At 39.6% G+C, this 14,609-nt stretch overlaps 1 protein-coding gene across 1 annotated transcript; it reads right to left on the bottom strand.

Moving 5' to 3' along the window:
- Window positions 1–12,932: 12,932 nt before the first annotated feature.
- Window positions 12,933–13,274, bottom strand: LOC138903322 (uncharacterized). The gene has a single exon (XM_070191268.1). The coding sequence runs from the start codon at window positions 13,272–13,274 to the stop codon at window positions 12,933–12,935; it is 342 nt and encodes a 113-aa protein (XP_070047369.1).
- Window positions 13,275–14,609: the final 1,335 nt, after the last annotated feature.

Genomic DNA, 14,609 nt, shown 5'->3' with positions numbered 1-14,609 from the left:
TTTCTTTGAATGCAGGAACAAGAGATAGTCGTCAGTATGTGCGCACCTTAGAATCACAGTCTTCACAACAACAAAGCTACCGAACTCATCCACAACTAAGAATTACTATGCTATCACTTATTATTTATTCACTGCATGAGACTAAGCGTTGTCTCAAATCTTGCATGAGGCTAAGCCCTGCCTCCTCAATTGCATAAGGCTAAGCTCTACCTTTCCATTGCATGAGACTAAGCATTGTCTCAAATCTTGCATGAGGCTAAGCCCTGCCTCCTCAATTGCATAAGGCTAAGCTCTACGTTCCCATTGCATGAGACTAAGCATCGTCTCAAATCTTGCATGAGGCTAAGCCCTGGCTCCTTAATTGCATAAGGCTAAGCTCTGCCTTCCCATTGCATGAGACTAAGCATTGTCTCAAATCTTTCATGAGGCTAAGCCCTGCCTCCTCAATTGCATAAGGCTAAGCTTTGCCTTCCCATTGCATGGGAATAAGAATTGTCTCAAATCTTGCATGAGGCTAAGTCCTGCCTCCTCAATTGCATAAGGCTAAGCTCTTCCTTCCCATTGCATGAGACTAAGCATTGTCTCACATCTTGCATGAGGCTGAGCCCTGCCTCCTCAACTGCATAAGGCTAAGAATTGCCTTCCCTTTGCATGAGACTAAGCACTGTCTCCATCTTGCATGAGGCTAAGCCCTACCTCCTCAACTGCACAAGGCTAAGCATTGCCTTCTCATTGCATGAGACTAAGCATTGTCTCTCCTTGCATAACCACAAATGTTGCTCTGCTCCAAACCTTGCATTATTCTCTTCTCTTGGGACTAAGCTCTGCTCCCGACTCTACACAGGACTAAGCTCTATCTTGTTTTATCTCAAGCATCATATCTCTGCATCTCATGGGCTGATACAGAGCCAATTTGTCTGAAGGCGTCATAGTCCGAAGGCATCACCCTCATAGCCGGGAGACACCATGCCATGGCCTGAGGATCTCTTAATCTTGCACATCATTATTCAAAGGCATCATGGTTCATAGGCACCATCTTCATAGCCCGAGAACATCATTTCATAGCCTGCGAATCCTTTACAGCACAATTCATGGCCCGGGACATCATGGTCTAAGGACGTCAACCTCACCGTCCAAGGACGATCTCCATGGTCCAAAGGGAATTTGCATCATGTTTAAATTTATGCGATAATCTGTATGCATGCATTGTATTCTGAGTTTGTAGGTAATCCGGGAAGTAACCGTTCTCATACCGGGAGCAATCTTCGCTACAGTTTCCATTCAACGTTCATATCCTTCAATTATTTCAAACGCAATCAACCACCGTTCGTTACTTATTCTAACCCGATGCCCACTCAAATATCCATCACCATTATCAACCTGTCATATTTAGTCCGTTCTTACAACAATTCCATTGGTTTATTCCACCGTCGGATCCAGAACTACACATGGCCTGATTCCTGTATAACCAGGGATATGTAGGCAGCTCAGAGACTAGGGTGCGACCTATTTTTCAAAATACCCCATTCGGTCAAAATTGGTCATCATTTCTTTATCAGATAACTCTTTCATCCTTCCCGAGTAAAGAGGGACAGTTGTTGATACCCAATTTTTCCCTCATATTTTCAAATATATATATATATATATATATATATATATATATATATACAAGTACTTTCATAATTTTTCATAATTTTTAAAGGCTTTAAATAAATTTATTTCCGCATTTTATTATATAAATACCCATTAATTAACTTAAAAATAATTTTTATGATGATTTTATCATCTAAACTCATAATTTACACCCATATTAGGTTTTAAATATTTTTAGTACATTTGGTATAATTACATTTGCATTTTAAAGGCTAAAATTGTATATTTTTGCAATAATAGCCTATATGTACTTATAATTACTTTATTTATGCAAAAATAACCTTTTTATATTTTTATAATGTTGAATATTTGTTTTCAATCATTTTTATGCAAAAATGATATTTTTATTATTTATCTATTATTTTTACAAATTATTTTATTGGTTAAATTTGGGTATTTAAAATCTGGCCCCAATTTTAATTGATTTCGGACCTAATACTTCCCAAACCAACCCAATTCACCCAAGACCAATACCTAAGCCCAATACCCTTACCCACATAATAAACCGACCCAACCCCTGCCTAGATCCGAGCCGTTGATCACAGACAACCCTTCCCTTTCCTTATATCTCCACCCCCAAACCCTAAACCCCATTTTCCAAAACCTGCTGCCTCTATTTCCCTCCTCTGATGAACCCTAATCCCGCCGCCTCACTAAAATCCCTCCCAATCCCGTTCCTAATGGGATTCTTTCCCCATTCACTTACCATTTCGATGTTTTCCCCTTATTTGGTGCTATGTTACAGAGTAAATTAAGTACTTGCCTAAACATGGCAAGTACCCAACTTTGATTCTGTCCTAATCGATTTTTACCTCTTGAATCTGGACGACCTTAAGTCCAAACGCGTTATTTTGTACCGTATGAGCCCTATTCGCTTGTATCTTGCTGATTCCCTAAAGTTAGGGTTTCAAATTCTCTTTTTATTCGAACCAAAACTGGTTCAAGCTTTAAATTTTAGCATTATTTCGTCATTATTCACCCTATTATATGTGAATCTGCCTATTTTTGCCGATTTCTTTTACTTACCCAAATTAGGGTTTCAGATCTTCTTTAATTTAACCAAATCTGGTTCGATTCTGTGTTTCTTTTTGAATAATGTCCTGTCTATGTTCATTTTATGCTAATATGTGATTCTTTGGCTTATTTTCTGCCGATTTTGTGGTTTACGTACAATTAGGGTTTCAGACCCTTTTTACTTGAACCAAATCTAGTTTGATTTTGTGCTTCTTTTGAACAATTTCCTTTCTATGTTTATTATATGTATTGTGTAAATCTTTGCCTTATTTTTCTGCCGATTTTGTGTATTTTTACCTAATGGGTTCAATTTTACTGATTTAAGTACTAGCCTTTAGTATTTAAATTAGCTATTTCTATGCTCTAATCTCGGCACTATTTAAACCCCTCCCCACTCCCCTTTGAAGAGGAGGAGATTTAAAAAGTTCTAAAGATCCTTTCACTACTATAAACAAAAGCTGTATACTCCTATTCTCTTGAGTAATTTTACTCTATGCTTTGATTCCTGGCCGGCTGAAAGCCAAGGCCAGAAATCTCCAAGTCCTGCTTCTGTTTGGTGATATTTGCTACACTGTTGGATTCTTTTCTTCCTTGTTTCATATTAACCGGTGAGTTATTGAATCTTCTGCCATTTCATTATGATTACTTGCTCAATGTGTTACTGCAATTAGACCATGTTGTCCTAAATGCTTTTACTTGTAGTTGAGACATGTTTGAACTTAGTTTAAGCTGATTAATGAAATCTGACTAATTTTATGTTATTGAGGACTATCTTTTAGAGTTAAACATGCTTTCATACCTCTTTAGCCATGTATAGATGTGTGCCTTACCAAATTTATAATGTTTGTTTGTTGAACTTGTTACGGCATGTTTAGTTCTGTTCTCACTATGTTATGATACCTCTACTAAATTGTCTTAATCAGTTCCTAGTGCTAATCAATGTGTTTTCTTTCTATGACTTAGCCTGATCTGAAGTCTCTGTTATCATTGTGAGCATGTTTATGAACTGGCCTTATTAGCATGTGTCTTTGTTAATTCTTAAAAATATGACTAAGTCTCCTAAGTTCAAGCATGTCTACCATTTGTTTGTATATGCTCAATATGTGACTCTGTCCTAAAGTGGATTCCCTAATTCATTCTACTCCCCTGATCCTTCTAAATTCCTACTCCTAGCTGGCTGAAAGCCAAAGCTATTTAGGTTCTGTCCTCTGACCTCCCTAGTGTGAGCACTGCTCAGGGTTCATGTGAGACCCTTGTGAACTCTGACACACTAGGACCTGGTCCCTAGTCTTTCTTTGAACTATTTCTGACCAATCTCTCTAGTGTGAGCACTGCCCTGGATTCCTGAAGCCTTTGGGAACTCTGACACACTAGAGATTTGGGTTTTGTATGCTTATCCTTGAAATATGGGTGAATCATTCACTATTGATTATTGTGTATCTATGAACATGGGCTTTTGGAACTACTGTGAGTTGAAGGCTGGCCTGTCCAGGTGTATTTGGACCTGCTGTAGGCTCCCTATAGTTTTACTTACCTTGTAATTCATTCATTAACTTCTGGTATGTAATAATTATTTGTAATAACAATTCTGGGGTATTAGTAAAAATGGGAAAATGGTTCTTATTTTATACTTGCTATAAGGTGGGGGGGGGGGGGGGGTAGAAATCCTGCCTATAGGGTTAATTCTGTGATGTTGGATGTTATATGTTAGAAATCATGCTTCTATGTGTCTTATTATGTTCAGTCATTATGTGTTAGCAACCATGTCCATAGGCTCAATGTTTGGCTCAATTATGTTCCGTTACAAACCATGCCTATATAAATGGTATGGTCCGATGTGTGTGTGAATTCCTGCTAGCATACTGTTTCGTTCAGATTATAGAAATCATGTCTATAGGATTCAAAAACTGTTCAGATTGTAGAAATCATGTTTATAGGATTCAAAACTGCTCAGATTATAGAGATCATGCCTACAGGATTCAAACTGGATCAAGTTATAGAATGCACACCTGAATCTGTTTAATTGTTGTTTATGCCCGTTTTCTGTGCTGTTACCTTCATTAGATAACATGCCTATAGGATTAAAACAAATAATTCTAGGTTTATTTCTGTGACCTGCCACTATTTACTATCGCACAAAACACCTAGATACCATGCTGGTTGGCTTAATTGTATCATGCTCAAATCAGTAGGCAAACTTTGTAGGTCCTAATAATCGCATTAAGAAATTGACTTTGTATACGACTGTCTGCTCGTTCGTCAATATCACATAGATATCCTGCCTATAGGATTTTGCAATCAATAAAACCTGTTAATGCTAATCAGTTTGGCGTGCATTTGATGTCTAAACGCGGAGGGTAACTTGAGCCTATATTTATTTCTATTTGAAAGTCCTAATTGTGTTTTGTATGTCGCCTAGTTTTCTCCTTTTGAGCAACCTAAGTTAAGGTCTAGAACTACCCCAAAATAGAGGCCCAAATGCCTCGTGGACCATAGGCATGGGACGGGTAGTGCACTCATAGGGTACGACTTAGAATCAAATAGAGCGCTTTAGGTAAACAACTTAAAGATAGTAATCGGGTAGCAGGAGATGATAGTCTGTACCCGCTGAATAATCTAAGTAACACCCCATCTTGAGGGAGTTATGAAGTATTATTTATGTTGCACGGGGTGATCCTTTAGGCTAAAAAACTTAGGACCCCACCATTCCTGCTAAAATAGTTCTTTCTTTGTCCAAATTGTTTCTTTTCTCTTAGACTAACTCACATGATTTGAGTTTGGCCGAGACCCACCATTGTGGACCTCGAGGAGTGCCTAACACATTCTCCTCGAGGTAATTTGAGCCCTTACCCGATCTTTGGTGACGTAAACTAGTAAACCTGAGTCATTTGCAAATAGGTGCCCTAACGCACCTTAATCCGTTAGGTGGTGACTCTCTTTTTTAATAACTCTTCCTTTTAAAAGAGTTTTCAATGTTAAAACCCGATTTCACGAGAAAGAGGGGCGCGACAATGACAAAGGGGCCGAGTTCGGTCTTGAAACTAAATAGCAGTTACCGACACCAGCTCCGACCCAACCGGAGAAATAGGGGACTGATGAAGACGATGATTATGATTATGGGGTACACCAGTTATAGTTGCTCTCAATCTGTGCCAGTATGTGCACCACTTGGTTTCCTTCACAGTAGACATGCCTAACATCCGGTTGGCCCAGTGTGTCGAGCAGGAACTTGCAATCATGAAGAAAATTAACATTAGCTTTGTTGCAAAGTTTGTTCTGTAATAGGCAGAGTAATACCTGGCAATCTATTTCCACTATGATCGATATTCGATTTTTTTGTGAAAGAAAGTTCCAATCCTTTTAGTAGGGAAAGAATTTCTCCTTGGATTGGTAATGAGACGACTATGTGACAGGAAAATCCATCAATACAGCTTCCTTCGGAATCTCTGATGATTCCACCTGCTCCTCCAATGTTGGAGTGATTTTGGTGTGCACCATCTATATTAAGTTTATAGATGTTTTGTGGTGGGGGTGTCCATTTTATTAGAATTTTTGTAATTAAGTTATTTTTGAATTTATGGTTTTTTAGGCAAAGATATTCCATTGTGTGCGTAATTATTTTATGTTGTCTATTTTGGTTGAGCAGTTGTTGAAATAGTTGTGATTACGGTTGAGCCAAATATGCCAAAGGATAATTGGTGTTATAACAACCATTGGGATTGATGTGTTATTAGGTAGAAGGATGCTCATAGTAGAGGTGCATCTTTTATCCAATCTAGTTGATTTGAGGTTGGAGTAGTGATGTTTAATTCTTCCCATATTGTACTGTTCATAGGGCAATGAAAGAATAAGTGGTTTGTGTTTTCCTCTATCCCACAATGTTTGCATGTGTTAAATTCGATTATTTTCCTTTAGCTCAAGACATCTGCATTGGGGAGACGTTGATGGACTAATAGCCATAGGAATGTTTTGAGTTTTTTGTGGCATGATGCTTTCCATATCCAGAAATGGTGAAAAGGTTTATGAGTTTGGGTTTCCTCTGTGAGCCTCACGAAAAGACTGTAGGCAGATTTTGTTGTGAAGTTCCCATCTTCCGTTTCTTTCCAGAAGAATGAGTCATTTATGTTTTCAGAGAATGGGATGTATGTTTGTGTTACAAGTTCAGAGATCGTATTTGGGAGGTCGTATGGAAGAGCATCTAGGTCCCAATTTTTATTAGTACTAAGGTAATTAATTTTTTTATTGTTATCTTCTTTACCTAAGGGCTCCTCAATTAGTTCCCTTAAGGTGTGGTTGCCAATAACCGATCTATCATCCCAAATACTTATCTGGCTCCCGTTTCCAATATTCCAAGCGATGCCTTTGGAGAAGAAGGAATAAGTTTTTACAATGCTTTTATAGATATAGGAGTCATTTATTTTGTAAATCATAGGATTCCTTCTTGGATTGTTAAGATATTTACCGTTTATCACTTTAGCCCATAGAGATTCAGGATTGGAGAAGTATCTTCATAGTAGGCTAGATATGAGTGTAATATTTTCACTTTTTGCTTTGTACAGCCCAAGGCCTCCTTCTTACTTAGGCGATGTTACCTTTTCCCAGTTGATATGATAGATTTTCCTGTGGTCCCTAGTAGAACCCCATAGGAAGTTTCTCTAAATGCGATCAATATTGTTTCTAGTCTTTGCTGGGAGAAGGTTCATTTGCATGGAATGGGTGGGTATGGCTGACATAGTTGATTGTATAAAGGATAATCTCCCAGATAAGGTTAAGATTTTGGATTTCCATCCTTTTAGTCTAGTATTCATCCTGCCAAGTATGAATTGGTAATCCGAGCTTTTTGGTTGTAAGTTGGTAATCGTAAATGTCACGACCCAATTTTCCCTTTAGGCCGTGATGACTGCCAGCGTCGCTGCTAGGCAAGCCAACGATAACTAGTCATGTACTTGTTCCTTTTTAATAATTTCAAAGTAGATGATTTTTATTTATTAAGTAAATGAATATTGAGAAATTATAGTAAGGTAACACATAAACTAATGAGAGAGTAAATGTCACGACCCAAAATCCACTATTGGTCGTGATGGCGCCCAACGTCGCTGTTAGGCAAGCCAACGGTGACATACCAACTTAATTGTTCATTTTATTATTTTTGAAATCATGAATATTATTAGATAGAGAGATCAGTACATCAAAAACCGTACATACGTATGATTTAAGTAAAATATAAAGTATAAGTGTCTCAATGGTAAGCAAAATCATAAACAAATTCTAGAATACCCCAAAACCCGGTGTCACAAGTGCATGTGCATCTACTAGGAAGTACAATAACAAAACATCATCTCTCTGGAATACAAGGTAGGCAGGATAAAGTAAATAATTGTGATGGAAACTCTGTGTGATGCAAATCGTGGTGTGGAACCCCTTAGTTGCTACGCCTCCGCGCCTAAGCGACCACCAAATGAACATGTCAAATCCTGCACATTTAGTGCAGAAGTGTAGCATAAGTATGAAAATCAACATGTACCCAGTAAGTATCTAGCCTAACCCCGAAGAGGTAGTGACTAGGGGTTGATATTGACACTTACTAGTGGTCCAACAAATCAAATATAATAAAGTAGGCAAATATGAAACATGGTAGGTAACAATGAGTATGGGTAAAGTCAAATAATACGGTCTACAACTGAACAGTGAACCTAATGTCCTCAAACATTGGATACCTCTCAAATGGAGTACGTAATGGTGAACGCCAAATCAATGGTCACATCTTAAGTTTGGAAAATTCATGAATACATGGACTTCTTATCAAGTATTTCACACAATTCTGCCGAGGCGAGCGGCCCGATCCCATAAGAGTGGGTTTAAAGAAATGCTGAGGCGGACGACCCGATCCCATAAGAATATGATACATGATACTGCCAAGGCGAATGGCCCGATCCCATAAGAGTCTAGTGCTGCCGAAGTGAACAGCCCGATCTCATAAGAATATGATATTGCAGAGGCGAATGACCCGATCCTATAAAAATATGATATTGCCAAGGCAAACTTCCCGATCCCATAAGAGTATATCATGAAGTTGTCGAGGTGAATAGCCCGATTCCATTAGAATATGAATCTTTTAAGGGTCTTTGACTCCACTCACGAATATACGTGTGAGTTATGAGATTCAAGAAAACTTTCCGATAGATACACACAATGCGAAAGAAATTAGTAAGGGAAGTGCAATTCTACGACTGAACAAGTATCTTGTCAAGTATCTAAAATAGAGAGTCCATTACTTTACGCAACTCTAGTCTCAGGTCATAATGTGAATTAAAGCAATTGAACATGCAAGAATAACACAAGTAATACAATTAAAGCATGGCGTGAGTCTAAATCTACTCGGACATAATCAGGAATTCTAGCATGCGTACAGACACTCGTCAGCTCATACGTGTGTATCTCCCACAACATATAGCACATAACAAATATAACACCTACGGGGTAATTTCTCCCTCACAAGGTTAGACACGAGATTTACCTCGCTTCGAAATTCGATAACCGGCTTCAACGCCTTTCTAACACCTCAAATCGATGCCAAACGATCCAAAACTAATCAAACAACGTGAAAACCAATCAAAATATACTCCAATACTCGTAATTTAACAATTAGAAATAAATTCCCAACTCCTCAAGAAAAGTCAACAAAGTCACCCCCGGGCCCACGCGTCCGGATTTTGAAAATTATCGAAAATAATTATTACCCATAACTTATATAGTTTATATTTCAAAAATCATCCAATTTCGTCCATAAATTGACTCTCAAATCAAGGATTTACCATCTCATAACTTGGGGCTCAAAACCCCAATTTCTACAATCCAAACACCGATAGAAATGATAAAACTCTGTCCAGGCGATTTTTGTTCTTCATCTTTACGGGACACCTTCGCGTTCGCGAAGAGCAATTTTTCGCATTGACCAGTCAATCCAAATTTCCTTCTTCGCGTTCGCAGGACCTCCCTCGCGTTCGCGAAGAACAAAGTCCGCACCAGAAACCAAGAATCTTTTTCGACATGGAACTGAGCATAAATCTCTCATACGACTTCGAAATTCAACGATTCTTGTTGCTATGGTTCCGTAATTACGATACGGATCTGATGGATCAATCCAATCACAAATCAAAGGTCGTTCACTCAATATGGTACCCTTTATGTCCAAAGAAACGATGATGAAACATCAAATAAGAGCGCGATACAACCCAAACATATCCGAACCACCCCCGAGGCCCCCAGGTCCCTGTCCAATTCCCAATACATAACATGAACCTACTCGAGGCCTCAAACCATACCAAACAATACTAAAACCATGAATTGATGATCAAATCCTCCTTTTAACTTTCAAACATTCAAACTTGGATGAAGACGTCCGAATTACACTTAAACATTCCGGAATGATGCCAAACTTTACGTACAATGCATAAATCACGATACGAACCTATTCCAAGGCTCAGAACCCAAACGAATATCGATAACACCAAAGTCCACTTCAAACCAAACTTAGGAAATTCTAAAACCTTCGAATTGGCAACTTTTCACAATAAGCGCTGAAATGATCCCGGACCACCCGATACTCAACTTGAACATACGCCCAAGTCCTAAATCATCATACGGACCTATTGGAGCCTTAAAATCCTGATTCCGAGGTTGTTTACTCAAAACTCAAACCTTGGTGAACTCTTCTAACTTAAAGCTTCAGAATTGAGAATTTTCCATCTGAATCAACTCTGAACTTCCTGAAATTCAATTCTGACCACGCGTACAAGTCATAGAACATTGAGTGAAGCTAATCAAGGCCTCACACCACTGAACTACGCGCTAGAGCTCAAAACAACCAGTCGGATTGTTACAGTAAATACAATGAAATAAATACTCAAAACCATAAAGTGTCTAGTAGAATACTCTCAAAACCCGGTGTCACTAGTGTATGAGTAACTAGTAGAATATACAAACCACCTATGTTACTGTCTAGAAAAAGATAGGCATAAAGTAAATACAAAAGAGAGACTGCGAGTACTGCAGAATGGACATAGAAAGAAGCTCACCTCTAAGCCTTGGGGTAATGGGGCTGTGTGCCTGAATGACTGCCAGATGCACCTGCCTCAGATCCTCCATGAATAGTACAGAAGTGTAGCATGAGTACATAAAAAATATGTACCCAGTAAGTATCTAGTCTAACCCAAATGCATCTATTATAGCGCTGAGACGTTTGGCCCGCTCTACAAGAAGAGAGAATACTTTACGAACATCTGGTTTGAAGGCTATCACAAGACTAATACACAAGGAGGCACAATTTCTAACAATGGTTAAGTAACCCGCCAAAACTCAAAGTAAGTGAAGTTCGATCTTTACGAATCCTTTATCAAGCTTCAATATAATTTAAGCACTTAAATTAATAAGTAGAGTGCAAACAATACAAGTATTTCATGATTGGTTCCTAAAACTACCCGTACATAAGCATGATTTGTAGCTACACACAGACTCTCATCACTTCATGCGTACGTAGCCCCCACAATTAGAAGCAAATAGTAATTTAAAACATCTATGGGGTGACTTACCTCGTCCCAAAGCTCACTTTCCAGCCCATAAATTCACTCTAAAGCCTCAAGTTGGTGCCGAACAATCCGAAGCTAGCCAAATGTTATATAAATTAATCAATATATACTCACAAGTCCATAATTTAGCTATTAGAGTAATTACCCAATCCAAATTGGAAGATTCTTAAAATTCACCGCTAGGCCCACGTACCCGAATTCCGAAATTTTCAAAGATAAATATTACCCATAACCTCACGAATTCAAATATATAATTTTTACCCAATTCCATAATCATTTTCGTGGTCTAATCCCTTTTTTTTTATTTATCAAAACCTAGGTTTTCCAATAATTTCCTAAAATTCCCATAATGTTTGTGTAAAAATCTACCCATAATGCATGTATTATACTCATATTGTATAGAAATTACTTACCTCAAAGTGCTAGGTTTAAACCCCTCCACAAAGAGCTGTAAATTCGACTAACAAGTGAGAAAAATAAAAAAAGTGAGCCTAAGTCCCGACTTTTAAAACATTCTACCCAATTCTTCCTTCATTGCGATCGCGGACAAGCCCTCGCGATCGCGAAGGCAAAACTGAAGAACCCAGGAAAAGACCTCTTCACGATATTGAGAGGACACTCGCGAACGCGTGCCCTCACTCGCGAACGCGTAAGGCAACTAGGTTGCCCAGGCCCTCGACTCTATGCGAATGCGACAGATTTCCCGTGAACTCGGAGGCCACTAGCCCCAATCCTTCGCGAACATGATCAAGACTTTGCGAACGCGAAGCACAAAACCACCCAGTCCCTTAATTTCTTCTTCCTGATCACGAGGATTCCTTCACATTCGCGAAGAAGGAAACCATAACAGAAATTTCTAGTATTTTTGACTTAGCTCCAGGTGGTCCGAAACACACCCGAGCCACCTGTACCCTCTCCAATTACACCCACAATTCCATAAACATAGTATGGACCCGCTCGAACACTCGGAACACGTAAAACAACAACGAAACTAAGAATCTCACCCTAAAACCAAATTGAATCAACTTATGAACTTTAAACATTTCAACTATCTCCGAATGCGTCGAAACATACTTAGACTACTCGGAATGACACCACATTTTGCGTACAAGTCATAAATCACCATACGGAACTATTCCCAGGTTCAGAATCCAAATGGACCTAGATAACACCAAAACCTACTCCAAATCAAACTTAAAGAACTTGAAAACCTTCAATGTGCCAACTTTCAATATTAAGAGCCAAAACACTCCCGGGTCATCCGAAACCCGATCCGAACATACATCCAAGTCCAAATTCATTATATGAACCTATTGGGACCGTCAAATCCCGGTTGCGAGGTCGTTTACGCAAAATGTTCACTCAAGTCAAACTTAACCATTATAAGCCACTATTAAGGAACTAAGTGTTTTGATTTTAACCCGAGCCCTTCCAAACCCGAACTAACCATCCCCGCATGTCATAAAACTGTAAAAGCACATATAAGGAGTCTTAATTAGGGGAACGGGGATCTAGATAGAAAAACAACCGGTCAGGTCTTTACATTCTCCACCTCTTAAGAAAACGTTCATACTCGAACGGGTCTAGAATCATACTTGGAGTGCTGAATAGGTGTGGATATCTACTCCGCATGTCCTCCTCGGTCTTCCAAGTCACCTCATCGGCTGGTTGACTCCTTCATTGAACCTTTACCGCAGAAATCATCTTAGACCTCAACTGGCGAACCAGCCTGTCAACAATGGCAACTGGATCCTCCTCATAATACAGGCTTTCATCTAGCTGAATCGTGATGTAGTCTAACTTATGCGACTCGTCGGCATGATACTTTTGGAGCATAGACGCGTGGAAAACTGGATGAACTCCCGATAAACTGGGAGGAAAAGCAAGTTCATAAGCAACCTCCCCAACTCGCCTCGACACTTCAATTGGACTAAACCTTGGGCTCACCTTGCCCTTCTTCTCGAACCTCATGATTCCCTTCATCGACGAGACTTTCAAGAGACCCTTATCGCCCACCATAAATGATAAATCATGCGCCTTCTGATCAGCGTAACTCTTCTTTTTGGACTGAGCTGTGCGAAGTCGCTCCTAATTCAACTTCACTTTCTCCAAGGCATCATTCACTAAATCAGTACCATATAACCTAACCTCACCAGGCTCGTACCATCCGATGGGCGAACGACATCGCCGACCATACAAAGCCTCAAATGGAGCCATCTCAATGCTGGACTAATAACGCATGCTCTGAGCATGTCCTTGAAGATCTGAACCGTCCGCTCCGACTGTCCGTCGGTCTGCGAATGAAAGGTTGTACTGAGCTCTACCTTGGTACCCAACTCGGTCTGAACTACTCTCCAGAAGTGTGAAGTAAACTGAGGGCCTCTATCTAAAATGATGGAAATAGGCACACTATGCAACTGAACAATCTCCTGTATGAAAATCTAGGCCAAACTGTCTAAAGAATATGTAGTCAAAACCAGAATAAAGTGTGCCGACTTGTTCAACCTATTGACAATGACCCAAACTGTATCAAACTTCATCAAAGTTTGCGGCAACCCAACTACGAAGTTCATAGTGATGCGCTCACATTTACACTCACGTATAACCATCTGTTAAAGTAGGCCACCTTGCCTCTGGTGCTCATACTTAACCTACTAGCGATTTAGGCACATCGCTACATATTCAACTATGTTCTTCTTTATCTTCCACCACTAATAATGTTGCCTCAGATCGCGATACATCTTTATAGCACCTGGATGAATAGAATACCGAGAACTGTGAACCTCCTTTAGAATCTTCTCCCTCAATCCGTCAACATTAGGAGCACATAGAGGACCCTTGAGTCGCAGTACACCATCTTCACCAATAGTAACCTCCTTGGCACCACCTTATAGTGTCGTCTCGCTAAGAACCAGCAAGTGCGGATCATCGTAATGACGAGCCTTGATCTGCTCAAATAATGAAGACTGAGTGACGATGTATGCAAAAACTCGACTAGGCTCGGAAATGTCCAACCTCACAAGTCTGTTAGCCAAGGACTGAATGCCCAAAGTCAATGGCCTCTCCTTTGCTGAAATGAATACCAAACTACCCATACTCTCAGCCTTTCGGCTCAAGGAATCCGCGACCGCATTCGCCTTGCCCGGATGATAAAGGATGGTAATATCATAGTCCTTTAGTAACTCAAGCCACCTGCTCTGCCTCAAATTGAAATCCCTCTGCTTGAACAAATATTGCAAGTTGCGATGATCGGTGTAAACCTCACAGGACACCCCATAAAGATAGTGCCTCCAGATCTTGAGAGTATGAACTATCACAGACAACTCCTGATCATGTACGGGGTAATTCTTCTTG

The sequence above is a fragment of the Nicotiana tomentosiformis genome, chromosome 12 (genome assembly GCF_000390325.3).
Source record: "Nicotiana tomentosiformis chromosome 12, ASM39032v3, whole genome shotgun sequence".
Taxonomy (NCBI): domain Eukaryota; kingdom Viridiplantae; phylum Streptophyta; class Magnoliopsida; order Solanales; family Solanaceae; genus Nicotiana; species Nicotiana tomentosiformis.
This window is presented reverse-complemented; position numbering and strand designations above follow the sequence as displayed.

Bases quoted from the DNA above. Each gene is read 5' to 3' on its own strand.
- LOC138903322 (XM_070191268.1), bottom strand. From the start codon at position 13,274: ATGGTGGGCGATAAGGGTCTCTTGAAAGTCTCGTCGATGAAGGGAATC.